At 45.5% G+C, this 19340-nt stretch overlaps 1 protein-coding gene across 2 annotated transcripts in view; it reads right to left on the reverse strand.

The window, feature by feature from the left end:
* Nucleotides 1-19340, reverse strand: part of whrna (whirlin a) — a 161943-nt gene that overhangs the window by 54955 nt on the left and 87648 nt on the right. For both annotated transcript variants that reach the window (XM_071350758.1, XM_071350756.1), the window contains exons 4-5: nucleotides 7675-7883; nucleotides 6380-6410 (exon numbers count right to left, since the gene is read on the reverse strand). In XM_071350758.1, the coding sequence (XP_071206859.1) occupies nucleotides 6380-6410; nucleotides 7675-7883 (240 nt within the window). The remainder of the gene's footprint in view (nucleotides 1-6379; nucleotides 6411-7674; nucleotides 7884-19340) is intronic.

A 19340-nucleotide genomic window follows, 5' to 3' on the forward strand; every position in this document is an offset into this window, starting at 1 on the left:
ATCCAGAAAATCACATTGTATGATTTTTAAGTAATTAATTTGCATTTTATTGCATGACATAAGTATTTGATACATCAGAAAAGCAGAACTGAATATTTGGTACAGAAACCTTAGTTTGCAATTACAGAGATCATACGTTTCCTGTAGTTCTTGACCAGGTTTGCACACACTGCAGCAGGGATTTTGGCCCACTCCTCCATACAGACCTTCTCCAGATCCTTCAGGTTTCGGGGCTGTCGCTGGGCAATACGGACTTTCGGCTCCCTCCAAAGATTTTCTATTGGGTTCAGGTCTGGAGACTGGCTAGGCCACTCCAGGACCTTGAGATGCTTCTTACGGAGCCACTCCTTAGTTGCCCTGGCTGTGTGTTTCGGGTCGTTGTCATGCTGGAAGACCCAGCCACGACCCATCTTCAATGCTCTTACTGAGGGAAGGAGGTTGTTGGTCAAGATCTCGCGATACATGGCCCCATCCATCCTCCCTTCAATACGGTGCAGTCGTCCTGTCCCCTTTGCAGAAAAGCATCCCCAAAGAATGATGTTTCCACCTCCATGCTTCACGGTTGGGATGGTGTTCTTGGGGTTGTACTCATCCTTCTATTCCTCCAAACACGGCGAGTGGAGTTTAGAGCAAAAAGCTCTATTTTTGTCTCATCAGACCACATGACCTTCTCCCATTCCTCCTCTGGATCATCCAGATGGTCATTGGCATACTTCAGACGGGCCTGGACATGCGCTGGCTTGAGCAGGGGGACCTTGCGTGCGCTGCAGGATTTTAATCCATGACGGCGTAGTGTGTTACTAATGGTTTTCTTTGAGACTGTGGTCCCAGCTCTCTTCAGGTCATTGACCAGGTCCTGCCGTGTAGTTCTGGGCTGATCCCTCACATTCCTCATGATCATTGATGCCCCACGAGGTGAGATCTTGCATGGAGCCCCAGACCGAGGGTGATTGACCGTCATCTTGAACTTCTTCCATTTTCTAATAATTGTGCCAACAGTTGTTGCCTTCTCACCAAGCTGCTTGGCTATTGTCCTGTAGCCCATCCCAGCCTTGTACAGGTCTACAATTTATCCCTGATGTCCTTACACAGCTCTCTGGTCTTGGCCATTGTGGAGAGGTTGGAGTCTGTTTGATTGAGTGTGTGGACAGGTGTCTTTTATACAGGTAACGAGTTCAAACAGGTGCAGTTAATACAGGTAATGAGTGGAGAACAGGAGGGCTTCTTAAAGAAAAACTAACAGGTCTGTGAGAGCCGGAATTCTTACTGGTTGGTAGGTGATCAAATACTTATGTCATGCAATAAAATGCAAATTAATTACTTAAAAATCATACAATGTGATTTTCTGGATTTTTGTTTTAGATTCCGTCTCTCACAGTTGAAGTGTACCTATGATAAAAATGACAGACCTCTACATGCTTTGTAAGTAGGAAAACCTGCAAAATCGGCAGTGTATCAAATACTTGTTCTCCCCACTGTATACAGAGAAAAGAGTCGGCCCGAGAATTGAACCCTGTGGTACCCCCATAACAGGCCCTCCGATTTGACACACAGGAACTCTGTCTGAGAAGTTGTTGGTGAACCAGGCATGGCAGTCATTTCAGTAATTTAATAAACCAAAGCTGTTGAGTCTGCCGATAAGAATACGGTGATAAACAGAGTCGAAAGCCTTGGCCAGATCGATGAAGACGGCTGCACAGTACTGTCTTTTATCGATGACGGTTATGATATCGTTTAGTACCTTGGGCATGGCTGAGGTGCACCCGTGACCAGCTCGGAAACCAGATTGCACAGCGGAGAAGGTACGGTGGGATTCGAAATGGTCAGTGATCTTTGTTAACTTGGCTTTCGAAGTCTTTAGAAAGGCAGAGCAGGATGGATATAGGTCTGTAACAGTTTGGGTCGAGAGTGTCACCCACTTTGAAGAGGGGGATGACCGCGGCAGCTGTCCAATCTTTAGGAATCTCGGACCATACGAAAGAGAGGTTGAACAGACTAGTAATAGGGGTTGCAACAATGGCGGCGGATAATTTTAGAAAGAGAGGGTCCAGATTATCTAGCCCAGCTAATTTGTACGGGTCCAGGATTTGCAGCTCTTTCAGAACATCAGCTATCTGGATTTGGGTGAAGGAGAAGCTGGGGAGGCTTCGTCAAGTAGCTGCGGGGGTGTTGGCCGGGGTTGGGGTAGCCAGGAGGAAAGCATGGCCAGCCATAGAGAAATGCTTATTGAAATTCTCGATTATCATGGATTTATCGGTGGTGACAGTGTTTCCTAGCCTCAGTACAGTGGGCAGCTGGGAGGAGGTGCTATTATTCTCCATGGGCTTTACAGTGTCCCAGAACCTTTTGGAGTTAGAGCTACAGGATGCTTTTTCTGTTTGAAAAAGCTAGCCTTTTCTTTCCTAACTGGCAGTGTGTATTGGTTCCTGACTTCCCTGAAAAGTCGCATATCACGGGGACTATTCGATGCGAGTGCAGTACGCCACAGGAAGTTTTTGTGCTGGTCGACGGCAGTCAGGTCTGGAGTGAACCAAGGGCTATATCTGTTCTTAGTTCTACATTTTTTGAAATGGGCATGCTTATTTAATATGGTGAGGAAATTACTTTTAAAGAACAACCAGGCATCCTCTACTGACGGGATGAGGTCAATATCCTTCCAGAATATCCTTCCAGAAGTGTATTAGGGAGTGTTTGACAGTGATGAGGGGTGGTCGTTTGACCGAGGACCCATAACGGATGCAGGCAATGAGGCAGTGATTGCTGAGATCCTGATTGAAAAGAGCAGAGGTTTATTTGGAAGGCAAGTTGGTCATGATAATATCTATGAGGGTGCCCATGTTTACGGATTTGGGGTTGTACCTGGTGGGTTCCTTGATAATTTGTGTGTGATTGAGGGCATCTAGCTTAGATTGCAGGACGGCCGGGGTGTTAAGCATATCCCAGTTTAGGTCACCTAACAGAACAAACTCTGAAGATAGATGGGGGGCAATCAATTGTGTCCAGGGCACAGCTGGGAGCTGAGGGGGATCTGTAAGAGGTGGCAACAGAGAGAGACTTATTTCTGGAGAGATTAAGTTTTTAAATTAGAAGCTCGAACTGTTTGGAGATAGACCTGGAAAGTATGACAGAACTTTGCAGGCTATCTCTGCAGTAGATTGCAACTCCTCCCCCTTTGGCAGTTCTATCTTGAAGGAAAATGTTGAAGTTGGGGACGAAAATTTCAGATTTTTTTGGTGGCCTTCCTAAGACAGGATTCAGACACGGCAAGGACATCAGGGTTGGTGGAGTGTGCTAAAGCAGTGAGTAAAACAAACTTAGGGAGGAGGCTTCTGATGTTAACATGCATGAACCCAAGGCTTTTACGGTTGCAGAAGTCAACAAATGAGAGCGCCTGGGGACACACAGGGCCTGGGTTAACCTCTACATCACCCTATGAAGAGGAGTAGGATGAGGGTACAGCTAAAGGCTATCTGAACTGGTCATCTAGTGCGTTGGGAACAGAGACTAAAAGGAGCAGATTTCTGGGCGTGGTAGGATAGACTCAGGTCATAATGTACAGACAATGGGTATGGTAGGGTGTGGGTACAGTGGAGGTAAACCTAGGCATTGAGTGACGATAAGAGAGGTTGCATCGCTGGATGCACTAGTTATACTGGGTGAGGTCACCGCATGTGTGGGAGGTGGGACAAAATAGCTATCTGAGGCATGTTGAGTGGGACTAGGGGCTCCGCAGTAAAATAAAACAATGATAACTACCCTTAACAACAGTATACAAGGCATATTGACATTAGAGAGAGACATAAAGCGAGGCAGAAAGCAATCATAGGTGTTGATTGGGAGAGCTAGCTAAGACAACAACGGGTAAGACAACAACAGCTAATCAGCTAAGACAACAACAACAGGTAAAATGGCGATGAATGGGCAGAGCGGGTCAGTTAACTACACACAGGGCCTGAGTTCGAGGCTGGGGCCGACAGATAAACAAAATAAACAAAATGGAGTATTGTGATTAATAAACAGTCCAGCAGGCATCAGCTATGTAGCAAAGTGATCATAGGGTCCAGTGAACAGCAATAGATGAAACAGGGAAGCCGTTAGATAGTCGTTACTACGCTAGCCGGGAGATGCGCCTGGCTCGAGGCTAACTGGTGCTAGCTTTGGGACAAGGGCGTCACCGTCGGCAGACCAGTCGTGATGGATAGGCGGGGCTCCGTGTCGACAAAGGGTCCAGGCCAAATTGGCAAAAGATGTATTGTAGCTGGAGTAATTATGTTTGCTAGCCGGGAGATGCACCTGGCTCGAGGCTAACTGGTGCTAGCTTCGGGACAAGGGCTTTAGCCACTATAGCCACTCCGGTGCGTCCGGTGCAAAGGTCCAGAGGTTATGGCAGGAATCCAGTGATGTAGTGGCTTCTAGTCGTGTTAGTGAAGAGTCCGGGAGGAATCAGCTGTGTTGCTAAGTGATCATAGGGTCCACTGAGCAGGCCGGGAGATTGGCCTGGCTCAAGGCTAGCTTCGGGGCTGGGCCACTCGGTAGCAGCTAGCTAGCTGCGATGATCCGGAGTAATGGTCCAGAGCTTACGGCAGGAATCCGGTGATGTAGTGGAGAAAAGCAGTCCGATATGCTCAGGGTTGATATCGCGCTGTGCAGACTGGCAGGTATTATCCAGGCTAAAAGTGGCTGGTGTCTGAGCTAAAGGTAAAGGCCGCTAGCAGTGGCTAACAATGACTAAATAGCTAGTAGCTAATTAGCTGGTTAGCTGCTGATAGCTAGCTTCTGCTGGGGGTTCTAGCTATAAGGTCTAAAAATAGTAGATCCGTATCACATTAGGTGAGGCGGGTTGCCGGAAGGTATATTTAATTTAAAAATGAAAAAAGATATTTAAATCAATTTAAGTATATACAAAAAAAAACATAAAATTTACACGGGACAACAACAAACACGTCCGCACTGTTATGCTACCTTCTTTTTTTCTCAAGTGAGTGAAGTAAAATGCCCTAATTTTTCTTGATGATGACCACTAAATAGGGTATAATATATTATAAAATGGGTAGTTTGGGTCCTGGATACTGATTGGCTGAAAGGTGTGGTATATCAGACATTATAAACTTGTTGGTTCGAGCTCTGAATGCTGATTGGCTGACAGCCGTGGTATAACAGACCGTATACCGGGTATGACAAAACATGTATTTATACTGCTCTAATTACGCTGGTAATCAGTTCATAATAGTAATAAGGCACCTCGGGGGTTTCTGGTATTTGGCCGAAATACCACGGCTAAGGCCTGTATCCAGGCACTCCGTGTTGCATCGTGCTAAGAACAGCCCTTAGCCGTGGTATGTTGGCCATATACCACACACCCCAGGCCTTATTGCTTACATTTAACACAGGTATGACGCAAAAATGCTTGTTTACTGTTCTATTAGTGTTGGTAACCAGTTTATAATAGCAATAAGGCACCTCGGGGGTTTGTGATCTAAGGCCAATATATCACGGCTCAGGGCTGTATCTAGGCTGTACTCCGCTTTGCGTTGTGTCTAAGAACAGTCGTTAGCCATCGTATATTAACCAATGTACCACACCCCCCCAGGCCTTATTGCTTAAATATGAGTTTATATTACAAGTAAAGGTACAATCTCTGCATAGTCCTGTAAAGTTTAGCTCAGGTCCAGGGCGTTGTGTGTGGTTTACTGACGTTGACAAGTATCCACAAGATGCAGTTAAGGCCTTGCACCAGAGCTATGTAAAGTTCAGCTCCCTCTCCTCAGGCCAAGTTCTCTGTAGTTGTCAAAAACAGCAACACAAACAGCATGAGTCCTGTGGGACAGTATTGTGTTCTGGGGGTTCTCCCAGCCTGACCTAAGCCTGGCCTCTCGCCCTGCTGATGCCCTCACACCCAATAATACCGGTGCCGACCACATGACATGGACGAAATGCCAGCGTCCCTCTGCTTCCCTACATGCTGGCATGATGTGGCGCTGTCACAGATGTGGATACAGATGTCGACAGAGTTGGAGAGAGCAGATATGATCACAGCACATACAAATGCAAATAGAGACACACACACTTTTACAGCTAACCTTGTGGGGACACACAATTCAGTCCCATTTAAAATCCTATTTTCCCTAACACTAAACCTAACCCTAACCCATACTCTTACACTAATTCTAACTTTAACCCTAAACCACCTCGAAATAGCATTTTACCTTGTGGGGACTAACAAAATGTCCCCAGTTGGTCAACTTTTTGTTCATTTACTGTTCTTGTGGGGACTTCTGGTCACCACAAGAATAGTTAAACATGTCCACTGGCAGGCCAGGGAGACACATATAAGACTGATGATGTCATAGACAGATCTCTGTGTGTAGGTTGGCCTTACCTTTCCTGATGCTCCTTGGTCCACGGACAAGCTGCAGGATACACAGATAAACAGAACACATTATTACGCTGTCCTCATGACAGCTCACTCCAGACACACAGGTATCACTGGTAGCATGTTGTCATTACCTCTCCGCTCTGACAATATGTGGACACACACACACACACACAGGCAGGCAGGCAGACCGCCAGACGTTAGAGTGATGTACTGCCGTGATATAAAAACAGCTACCTTGCAGTTATTTTTTTCTCTCTGTGGTGTGTGACCAGCTCTCCAAAGCTCTCTTAATCAGGCGTACTGCATTACAGCTAATGACACTGAGCTGGAGCAGAGCACCACCCACACACACGCACGCACGCACGCACGCACGCACACACACACACACACACACACACACACACACACACACACACACACACACACACACACACACACACACACACACACACACACACACACACACACACACACACACACACACACACACACACACACATCTCATTGCCCGGAGTGACACTAAATAAACTGGTACGCATGGAAAAGCATTTGAAATGGAAATGTATGGAAACCTTGTATGTGGGTCATTCATCTATTCAACTGCACACATGCATACAGATTACATCTACAGAGCAGGCAGAACAGATGAAGAGGTATCTATCGTCACAATGGGGAGAAGGACAATATCTCTGTCTTTATGAGAGTAATTCTAGCTTCTCATAGCAATCTAAGCAGCCAACAACATAATTACTGATTCAAAGCATGCCGTTGGGGTCAGTAAAGGGAGAGGTGTGGTAAAATCAAAGATGTCCTCTTGAAATGACACATTAAATCAGGTGCAAATTCAATTAGCAAGCTTTACTTTTAAACACCATCACCATCTCCCACCCCCTCCCTCACCATCTCCCTCACCATCTCTCACCCTCCCTCATCCTCTCCCACCCCTCCCTCACCATCTCCCTCATTCCCTCCCTCACCATCTCTCACCCCTCCCTCATCCTCTCCCACCCCCTCCCTCACCACCTCCCTCATTCCCTCCCTCACCATCTCTCACCCTCCCTCATCCTCTCCCACCCCTCCCTCACCATCTCCCTCATTCCCTCCCTCACCATCTCTCACCCCTCCCTCATCCTCTCCCACCCCCTCCCTCACCACCTCCCTCATTCCCTCCCTCACCATCTCTCACCCCTCCCTCATCCTCTCCCACCCCCTCCCTCATCACCTCCCTCACCCCAACCCTTACTCTCCCTCACCCTCTCCCACCCCTTCCCTCTCCCTAACCCCTCTCTCTCTCTTACCCAGCCACACTGCTGCTGGCGGAGCTCTCAGCGATTTGGGAGCTGGCAATCCACTTGGTCTCCCCCACTACTGTCCTGGCATGTGGCAAGCGCCCCACGTCCTTCACAGTCATTATCAGGTGGCGCGATGACTTGAGCACGCGCACCGCCTCGTCATGGGGGATGCCCAGGAAGCTGCACCCGTTCACCTCCAGGATCTGGTCGCCCACCTGGGGTGCGGGGAGGGCACAGAGAGGAAGGAATGGTGGGCGGACTGGCATGGGCATGGGCAGACACTGGGTCACAGTACATAAGTCAGAGGTCACACAGTAGGGGTCAGAGAGGTAGAGCCGAGGTAGAGTACAGACGAGAGTGGTAGGTAACAAACACAGTTGAGGTTAGATTGGTAGATTGATCAGTGCTGAGTTCCAGTGGGAGGTAGATCCTGTTTAGATGTGAGGTCACAGGGACAGAGGTATTCCTTACTCCTGGTAAGACTGAGAGGTACTCCCTCTATTGAGAGGGCTTCTAGACGCTAATGCAGACAACTCTGTCTACAGATGTGTATCTCCATCTGTAGGGCTCCATAACCATAACCCTAGGTCTTTCTGCAGTCCCCTTGTGGACTCTTACAGTATATTACCTCGGACCTTAGCAACATGGATCACTAGGCTGACCTCTGATCATCTACAATATTATTATGTGTTAACTGATATAGCACTGTGAACTGTATAGATAAATCACATATGCAGCAGCTAGTGACAGACTACATTAAACAGAGACCAGACAGACTGGCCTTTCAGGGATGGCTAACACTGACCTTTATAAAGTTAGCTAGCTGCAACAAGACCAGGGACTGTATTCATTAAATGTATCACTAACACAGAGAGGCTGCTGCCTACATACAGACTTGAAATCATTGGCAACTCTAATAAATGGATCACTAGTCACTTTATAAATGCCACTTTAATAATGATGTTTACATATCTTGCATTACTCATCCCATATACTGTATTTTATACCATCTATTGCATCTTGCCTATGCCGCTCGGTAACTGCTCATCCATATATTTATATGTGTCACACCCTGATCTGTTTCACCTGCCTTTCTGATTGTCTTCACCCCCCTCCAGGTGTCGCCCATCTTCCCCATTATCCCATGTGTATTTATACCTGTGTTCTCTGTTTGTCTGTTGCCAGTTCGTTTTGTTCATTCAGACCGACCAGCGGTTTCCCCCTTGCTCCTGTCTTGTCTATAGTGCCTGTTTCCTAGTTTTCCGAGTTTTGACCTTTCTGCCTAACCTGACCCTGAGCCTGCCTGTCGTCTTGTACCTTTGCATGCCCGTGTTCGATTTAATAAACTTTTGTTACATCGACATTGTCTGCACCTGGGTCTTACCTTCAAACCTGATAATATGTACATATTCTTATTCTATCCCTTTACTATTTGTATGTATTGGGTAGTTGTTGTGGAATTGTTAGATTACTTGTTGATATTGCTGCACTGTCAGAACTAGAAGCACAAGCATTTTGCTACACTCGCAATAACATCTGCTAACCATGTGTACGTGACCAATAACATTTTATTTTATTTGAGAAGGAGCGCTGATCTAGGATCAGCTTAGCCTTTAAGATCATAATGCATAAGATTATATGGACAGGGGAACCTGATCCTAGATGGGCACTTCTACTCTGAGACGCTTTATGAATACGGGCCCAGTACTGTTCCTGCCAGAGATTAAGCCAATTTCATCCCTATTCTTTCAAAGCATGCCGATGGGGTCAGTAAAGGGAGCGGTGTGGTAAAATCAAAGACTGAAAAATACTGTGATGCCCTCACACATTAAATCAGGCGCTTGTGCACCCCCACACCCACTCACACCCTCCTTCACCATTAGTTTTGCATTTAGAGTTTATTTAGGTATTTAGCAATTAATAATTATTTCCAGATGTCAGCTGTTCTCATATGGGTTGTTATATTTTATTTCACTGAGCTTAGTCAACCAAATCTCACCAACAACAACTTCAGTAGTCCCTCAAAAGATATTTAGTATATTCAGTGACTGGTATTGAGGTATTATGGGCGTGAGAGTCCCTTGACATTTGTTCTCTCTCTCTCTCTCTATTTTTCTCATACACTCACACGCACACACACCCAGAAGAGTCTCTGATCAGGCTGTCACCACAGAGATGTCACCTAACTGTGATGGTGTGCTGCATCTCCTGCTGTTGTCATCAAGTTGGCATTGACGCCACTCCCCCCACCCCTCCTCTCCTCCATCCCTCCCTCCTTATTACAATTTCATTAGGGGGCTTAGAGAAGCTGGCACGGAAAGTACTGCTTCCTCATAGCACATGCGCGCGAGCGCACACACACGCACACACACAGATCAATGCGCTGCGTCAAATCAAAGTGTGGGCAAGCCGCCAGGGAGCATCCTGGGTAATTAACCAGCAGCGACGCTGGCTGGACCAATGATAATTATATTTACAAATGAGAGGCCAATCAATGTGGAGATGAATAATAAGCGACTGTGTTTTCTGGAAATTCGACTCAGGCTACAGATGAGTACAGATGAGTACAACTGGATCGATGGCCATGAAACACAGCCCATTGTTTTCCCCACACACCTCTCTATCGCAAGTCTCACATTGCCATCGATTCCTCATCTCTCTCTATGTCTTCATTGTTCTCTTTCTTTCTCTCTGTCTCACTTTCTAAGCTTGTGTGCCAACACCTCCACAAGAAAGCAACAACTGGAATCACAACTACAGAAACAGCCTTGGAAGCCAATCAGATCCCAACCAGATCTACAGTCAGGGGGAATGGAGCCTGTAAAGCTCTTGGGGTACTGCAGTGGTGGCTTTTGGGTGGAGATATAGGAGGATGGCTTGAATGGACTGAATGGAAAGGTATCAAACACATACCATTTCTTTATTCCATTGTAGCCACTACAATGAAATGTTCCTCCTATATCTCCACCCACCATCCACCACGAGATAACTGGTATATCACAGTGGCTCTCTGACCAATACACAAACTGTATGAACTAAATCAGGATTTTGATGAAGGCACGGTATGTTAAGTGAATCAGATGGGAGAGAGAGTTGAAAGCTGACCAGAGCTGATCTCATAGCAGTAAGAAAAGGTTGAGCTACAATATAAAAAACACACCCAGCACAGTGACTCTATGGGGTTAGAGAGCACTTGTCTCAGGTGAGGAGAGCTGAACAGACATCCTATTAGATCCCCTTTGAAGTGTCTTTCTTCCCTACACTGTGTGTATGTCCCAAACGGCACCCTATTCCCTATATAGTGCACTACTTTGACCAGTGCTGACCAGTAGTGCACTATATAGGCAATAGTGTTACTTTTGGAGAGCATCCTGTATCTGTTTAATCTGGCCCACTGTCTTGAATCCCATTGACATTACAGTGGTTGGGGTGGGACAGTAATGTACTATGTGGCGTAGGGCAGAGGTATTCAAACATTTTCAGCAGTGACCCAATTTTTTCCGCCAGATCTTCTGTGGACCCCATTTTAAAAAATGTTGGTAAAAATTAAGAATATATACAGTATATACGTACTGTATATACAGTTAAACTCAGTTTTTCACAATTCCTGACATTTAATCCTAGTAAAAATTCCCTGTCTTAGGTCAGTTAGGATCACCACTTTGTTTTAAGAATGTGAAATGTCAGAATAATAGCAGAGAGAATGATTTATTTCAGCTTTTATTTCTTTCATCACATTCCCAGTGGGTCACAAGTTCACATACACTCAATTAGTATTTGGTAGCATTGCCTTTAAATTGTTTAACTTGGGTCAAACGTTTCGGGTAGCCTTCCACAAACATTGAGTGAATTTTGACCCATTCCTCCTGACAGAGCTGGTGTAACTGAGTCAGGCTTGTAGGCCTCCTTGCTCGCACACGCTTTTTCATTTCTGCCCACAAATGTTCTATAGGATTGAGGGCAGGGCGTTGTGATGGCCACTCCAATACCTTGACTTTGTTGTCCTTAAGCCATTTAATTTAAATGCATTCCAGGTGACTACCTCATGATGCTGGTTGAGAGAATGACAAGAGTGTGCAAAGCTGTCATCAAGGCAAAGGGTGGCTATTCGAAGAGTCTTAATTTGTTTAACACTTTTTTGGTTAGTACCTTATTCCTAATGTGTTATTTCATAGTGTTGATGTCTTCACTATTATTCTACAATGTAGAAAATAGTAAAAATGAAGAAAAACCCTGGTTCTAAAACTTTTGACCGGTGGTGTACCTCATCTCTGTACCCCACACATGCAATTATCTGTAAGGTCCCTCAGTCGAGCAGTGAATTTCAACTACAGATTCAACCATAAAGACCAGGGAGGTTTTCCAATGCCTTGCAAGGAAGGGCACCTATTGGTAGATGGGTAAAACATGAATTAGAAGACATTGAATATCCCTTTGAGCATGGTGAAGTTATTAATTACACTCTGGATGGTGTATCAATACACTCAGTCACTACAAAGATAAAGTTGCCGGGGAGGAAGGAACGTTTCCCCTTGAGGCCAATAGTGGCTTTAAAACAGTTAGAGTTTAATGGCTTTGATAGGGGCAAACTGAGCATGGATCAACAACATTGTAGATAGTCCACAATACTTACCTAAATTACAAAGTGAAAAGAAGGAAGCCTGTACAGAATATAACATATTCCAAAACATGCATCCTGTTTGCAACAAGGCAATAAAGTAATTCTGCAAAAAATGTGGTCAAGAAATTACCTTTTTGTCCTGAATACAAAGTGTTATGTTTGGAGAAAATCCAATCCAATACATTACTGAGTACCACTTTACATATTTTCAAGCATAGTGGTGGCTGCATCATGTTATGGGTATGTTTATAATCGTTAAGCAGTATTATTACAAACAAAGTGAGTCCATGCAACTTATTATGTGACACATTTTTACTGCTGAACTTGCCATTGACTCAAGATATTTCAGCTTTTCATTGTGTATTAATTTATGTGTGTAGGCCAGTGACAGAAAATCTCAATTTAATCAATTTTAAATTCAGGCTGGAAATTACAACAAAATGTGGAAAAAGTCAAGGGGTGTGAATACTTTCTGAAGGCATGGTATATTTAACATTTTGGCGAGCCCACTGTAGTTCCGGTGCCACGACTTCCGCTGAAGTCGGCCTCTCTCCTTGTTCGGGCGGCGTTCGACGGTCGACGTCACCGGCTTTCTAGCCATCGCCGCTCCATTTTTTATTTATCCATTTGTTTTGTCTTGTTCCCTGCACACCTGGTTTTCATTCCCCAATCACACTACATGTATTTATTCCTCTGTTCCCCCTCATGTCTTTGTGTGAGATTGTTTTGTGTTACGTGTCTATGTTGACGCGCTTTAATGTTATGTGTTTATGCCGTGTTTTATTTAACGAGGTATGTTATTGTGTTTATACAATATTATTGTGACTGTTTGCGCGTTTGCACTTTTGCATTGGCTGGAGGTTTCGACGCAGTGCGTTGGTCTGTTGGTTTCTCCTGCCTCAATAAAGTGTGCGCCTGTTCACAACTCTCTGCTCTCCTGCACCTGACTCCGCTCTCAGTATGCACGCCATTGACATCCGGGTTGTGACCCCGACTTTGAATACCACTGGTGTAAGGGGAAGATTGCTTTACTGTGAGATGGGAGAAGGGGATGAGGAGATGTGAGATGAAATTATCTCAAGACAGTGATCCCTATACAATCAGACACTCTCTATTCCCATCTTGTGGATTGAAGTTTCTTCACTTCGTTGTGCCTCTTTGGGCCTCAGTGTTGCTGTCTTTTTCGGTATCCACTCACTCTTTTTATGTCTCTTTTAATGTATCTCTCTCTCTCATTGCCTTCATCTGTCTCTCCCTCTCTCATCCCTCTACAGTACAAGGGTCCAGGCTGTGACAGAGCAGCGTTTGGCATTTGGCCACACACCTCTGTTCCTCTACACTCGGGCAGCCGTGACATTTCGCTCTTGTCTGCTCTCCAGTGAAGGGAAAAGAAGAACAGGGAAAAGATTAGATATAGACTGGCGCCGTGCCCATTTGTCCAACTCTGCTCTATGAAATGCAGCATTTTTCTTTTAAAACAGGATTCCCTAAGTGAAGGAAGGCAGCAGGGGGGTTGGGGAAATAGGGAGGTGTATGTTTGTTCCAAAAAGAGAGAGAGAGGGATGCCTAGATCGTGCCAGACTCCTGAGAAAAGACAACTGAGATGTCAGACTTTAACTGGATGGTGTTAAACTTTTATAAAGTCTCTGTCTTCTTTACACCTCTCTCTCTCTCTCTCTCTCTCTCTCTCTCTCTCTCTCTCTCTCTCTCTCTCTCTCTCTCTCTCTCTCTCTCTCTCTCTCTCTCTCTCTCTCTCTCTCTCTCTCTCTCTCTCTCGCTGTCTCTCTCTCTCTCTCTCTCTCTCTCTCTCTCTCTCTCTCTCTCTCGCTGTCTCTCTCTCTCTCTCTCTCTCTCTCTCTCTCTCTCTCTCTCTCTCTCTCTCTCTCTCTCTCTCTCTCTCTCTCTCTCTCTCTCTCTCTCTCTCTCTCTCTCTCTCTCTCTCTCTCTCTCTCTCTCTCTCTCTCTCTCTCTCTCTCTCGCTGTCTCTCTCTCTCTCTCTCTCTCTCTCTCTCTCTCTCTCTCTCTCTCTCTCTCTCTCTCTCTCTCTCTCTCTCTCTCTCTCTCTCTCTCTCTCTCTCTGTCTCTCGCTGTCTCTGTCTCTCGCTGTCTCTCACTCTCTCTCCGATCAGAGCTTAGAGAAGAGTCTTCGATCATTCTGAGTCACCACAGAGATGTCACCTAACTGTGATGGTGTGCTGCATCTCCTGCTGTTGTCATCAAGTTGGCACTGACACCACTCTCCCCCCTCTATCTTCTATCCCTCCCTTCCTCCCTCATTATAATTCCATTTGGGGGCTCAGTAGTGCTGAGCGATTACTGCTTTTTGAAGTATTACAAAATAATCACGGTTTTCGTGATATATTTTTACATTAAATGCACTATGCATTATGTGGTTTGAATGCTGTAACAACACAGAATCAAACAATTAATACAACTTCCATGATAGTAGTGACTGCCCATTACTGCTTATCACTAACTTACCATCATTTATTCACATGACTTTACTTTAATACACTATTTCAGTTATTGTGTATGTTACATTTGTTTTACGCCTATTGTATGACTATTATTTCACTCCAAGTCAACTCATCTCTATAGAGCTGCTGCCTTTGCTTTCTGACAAAATCACTATTTTAGTCATTTTTGAAAGTAAATAAGGCATACTTTTATGGCTGCTGAATACCAATTATCAATCTTTGACCATGTATTTTCAGGTATTTTCATGAAGCAACTGCTCTCTATCCCTCTCGATCGCGCGTTCTTCTGCCTCTTCTCTCGGTCTCAGAATGGACAAATATGAGTGCATTGGATTATGGTAATTGTAGTTAATTACTATGTTTTCTGCGCTAAATTATGTAGAATATTGTCCTGTTGGAAACTACAACTCCTTACTACATCGCACAGTTCGGGCTTGATCTGATTTATCTATAGAGATTTATCAGTCAATTAGTTGTTTAAAAAACGGAAATAACTAACAAATTTCTGTTAACTATTCAGCACTAGCGCTCAGAGAAGCTGGCATGGGAAGTAAGTACTGCTTTGTACACACACACACACACACACACACACACACACACACACACACACACACACACACACACACACACACACACACACACACACACACACACACACACACACACACACACACACACACACACACACACACACACACACACAAAGATCAATGTGCTGCGTTTGATCAGAGCGTGGCCAAGCCGTCAGGGAGCATCCTGAGTAATTAACCAGCAGCGACGCTGGACCAATGACAATGTTATTTACAAACGAGAGGCCAAGTTTCAAGTTTCAATGTCACAAGCACAAGTACAGTGAAATGCCTTTCTTGCAAGCTCTAACCTCAACAATGCAGTAATCAATAACAATGTAATACTAAAAATAACAAGGTAGAACAAAAACACACAAGATATAAAAATAAGAACAACACAAAGTATGTGGGCATACTATATACAGGGTCAGATCCAGTACCATATATACAATGTGCAGGAATACTGGATCGATAGAGGTAGATATGTACAGGGGTAAGGTGACTAGGCATCAGGATATGATAAACAGAGTAGCAGCAGCGTATCTGATGATTGAATGTGAGTGGGTGTGTGCAGAGTTAGTATACATTTATGTGCATATGTGTGTGTGATAAAGTGATGTGATGGAGTGTTTGTGTGTTGGAGTGTCAGTGTGCATAATGTGAAGGGCCCTGTAAGTGTGCCTAGAGACAGTGAAAAAATAAGAATAAAATAGAAAGGTCAACTCAGATAGTCCTGTAACCATTTTGTTAGCCATTTAGTAGTCTTATGGCATGGAGATATAAGCTGTTCAGGAGCCTGTTGGTGTCAGACTTGATGCACCAGTACCGCTTGCCGTGCGAAAGCCGAGAAAACATTCAATGGCTTGGGTGATTGGAGTCTTTAACAATTTTCCGGGCCTTCCTTTCACACCGCTTGATATAGAGGTACTGGATGGCAGGGAGCTCGGCCCCAGTGATGTACTGGGCTGTCCGCCCCACCATCTGTAGCACCATGCGATCGAGGGCAGTGCTATTGCCATACCAAGAAGTGATGCAGCCAGTCAAGATGCCCTCAATAGTACAGCTGTATAACTTTTTGAGGATTTGAAGGCCGATGCCAAACCTTTTCAACCTCCTGAGGGGGAAGCGGCACTATCGCGCCTTCTTCACGATTGTGTGGAGGTGTGTGGACCATTTCAATTCTTAGTGACACCGAGGAACTTGAAGCTCTCGACCCGCTCCACTGCAGCCCCGTCGATGTGGATGGGGAAGTGTTCGCCCCCCCATTTCTTGCAGTCCACGATCAGCTCCTTGGTCTTACTGACGTTGAAGGAGAAGTTGTTGTTCCGCCCCACAATGCCATGTCACTGATCTCCTCCCTGCAGGAGGGGACTAAGCAAACACCCCTGTGGGGCCCCTGTGTTGAGGGTCAGCATGGCGGAGGTGATGTTGCCTACCCTCACCACCTGGGGTCGGCCCATCAGGAATCCAGTTGCAGAGGGAGGTGTTCAGACCAAGGCTCCTAAGCTTGGTGACGAGCTTGGAGGGAACGATGGTGTTGAAAGCTGAGCTGTAGTCAATGAACAGCATTCTTACACAGGTATTCCTCTTATTTGGGTGGGTGAGGGCAGTGTGGAGTGCAATTCAGATTGTGTCGTCTTTGGATCTGTTGTGGTGGTATGCAAATTGGAGTGGGTGTCTGGGATGATGGAGTTGATGTGTGCCATAATCAGCCTCTCAAAGCACTTAATGATTACCGCAGATGTGAGTGCTACAGTCTGGTAGTCATTGTGATATGAAGCCATACATGCTGACCATACCACCCGGGTTGTGTGATTGAGCATTGCAAAATACATTTATATACACTATATATACACAAAAGTATGTGGCCACCCCTTCAAATTAGTGGATTCGGCTATTTCAGCAACACCCGTTGCTGACAGGTGTATACAATTGAGCACACAGCCATACAATCGACATAGACATACATTGGCAGTAGAATGGCTTTATTGAAGAGCTCAGTGACTTTCAACGTGGCACCGTCATAGGATGCCACCTTTCCAACAAGTCAGTTCGTCAAATTTCTGCCCTGCTAGAACTGTCCCGGTCAACCATAAGAGCTGTTATTGTGAAGTGGAAACGTCTAGGAGCAACAAAGGCTCAGCCGTGAAGTGGTAGGCCACACAAGCTCACAGAACGGGACTGCCGAGTGCTGAAATCGTCTGTCCTCGGTTGCAACACTCACTACCGAGTTCCAAACTGCCTCTGGAAGCAACATCAGCACAAGAACTGTTCGTCGGGAGCTTCATGAAATGGGTTTTCATGGCTGAGCAGCCACACACAAGCCTAGATCACCATGCGCAATGCCAAGCGTCGGCTGGAGTGGTGTAAAGCTTGCCGCCATTGGACTCTGGAGCAGTGGAAATGCGTTCTTTGGAGTGATGACTCAAGCTTCACCAACTGGCAATCTGAGGGACAAATCGGGGTTTGGTGGATGCCAGGGGAACGCTATTTAACCCAACTGTAAAGTTTGGTGGAGGAGGAATAATGTCTGAGGCTGTATTTCATGGTTCGGCCTAGGACCCTTAGTCTTCCCAGAAGAGTGGATGCTGTTATAGAAGCAAAGGAGGGACCAACTCCATATTAATGCCCATGATTTTGGAATGAGATGTTCAACGAGCAGGTGTCCACATACATTTTATCCAAACTACTCGAGAGTGTCTGCATAGCCAGGCTCTAAAACATAACTTGGTTCTATTTTAGACGCGTGACTCGCTGCAAGTCCCTCCTCTCCCATCTCCTCATTGGTTTTTAGGAGCAATTACTGTACCCAGGTGGGTGATGAAAGATAAACTGAGGTCCACACTCCAGTCCAGTTGGTGGCGGTAATGCATCTTACAGTTGGTTGCCAATATTAAGTCCACAGAAGAAGAAGAAGAAGCAGATTGAAGGAGGAGAGATCACTAGAAAGAAACAAGGTTTCCCTTTTAATCTGTGGATTAATTGTTGGAGTAGAGAACACATGATTTTGTAAAATGGGTTCTACAAAGATCCAAGAATAAAGGACCTTGTGCGTTTCAGGTAAAATAACAACCTAATGTTTATATCCCAGGACAAATTAGCTAGCAACAACAAGCTAGCTAGCTAAATGTCCATAAATGTGTCATGTGTGTTTCAACCTGTCCCCAAATTAATATAGTTGGTTCAGAGTTCGTTTTGATATTTCAACCTGTGTGTCCTGATCGCGTCTGGTGGGGATAGACAAACTCAACATGTGTATGATGGCACACATGGACGCACGTGTGGAGCAGGTTTGGTCATCATGTTAGAGTTCCTGGGAACAGGGGTGATGGTGGTCATCTTAAAACATGTGGGGATTACAGACTGGGACAAGGAGAGGTTGAAAATTACCGTGAATATACCTGCCAGCTGTTCTGCGCATGCTCTGAGAATGCACCCTGAAATACCATTGGGCCCCGCGGCCTTGTGGTATTGACCTGATTAAAGACTTCACTCACGTCGGCCTTGGAGAGCGAGATTGCCAAATCTTCTGGGTCTGCAGCGAACCTCACACCCGGCACAATGTTGTTATTGTCAAAGCGTGCCGAAAATGCAGTGATTTCGTCTGGTAGAGAGACATCGTTGGGTCTTTGGCTGGCTCTTCCTTTGTAATCCGTAATGGACTGTAGCCCCTGCCACATGCGCTGGGTGTCGGAGTCTGTGTAATATGATTCCACCTTATTCCTATATTGTCATTTGATGAGTCTGGTGAGGTCATAGCGGGACTTATTGTACATGTTCCCGTCCTCAGCCGTAGCCTCAGGATTGCCTGCAATAGCCCTGTGTGCGGTAGCCCTGTCCTTTAGTTTAGCACCAACCTCAGTGTTAATCCAGGGCTTTTGATTGAGGAAGCAGCGAACCTTTTGTGGGGACAACGTCGCCGATGCATTTCCTAATGAAGCCTGTGACGGTGGTGGTTAGCTCGTCGATGTTATCTGCGGAGTCCTGAAACATATTCCAATCAGC

Source organism: Salvelinus alpinus, chromosome 18 (genome assembly GCF_045679555.1).
Source record: "Salvelinus alpinus chromosome 18, SLU_Salpinus.1, whole genome shotgun sequence".
Taxonomy (NCBI): Eukaryota; Metazoa; Chordata; class Actinopteri; order Salmoniformes; family Salmonidae; genus Salvelinus; species Salvelinus alpinus.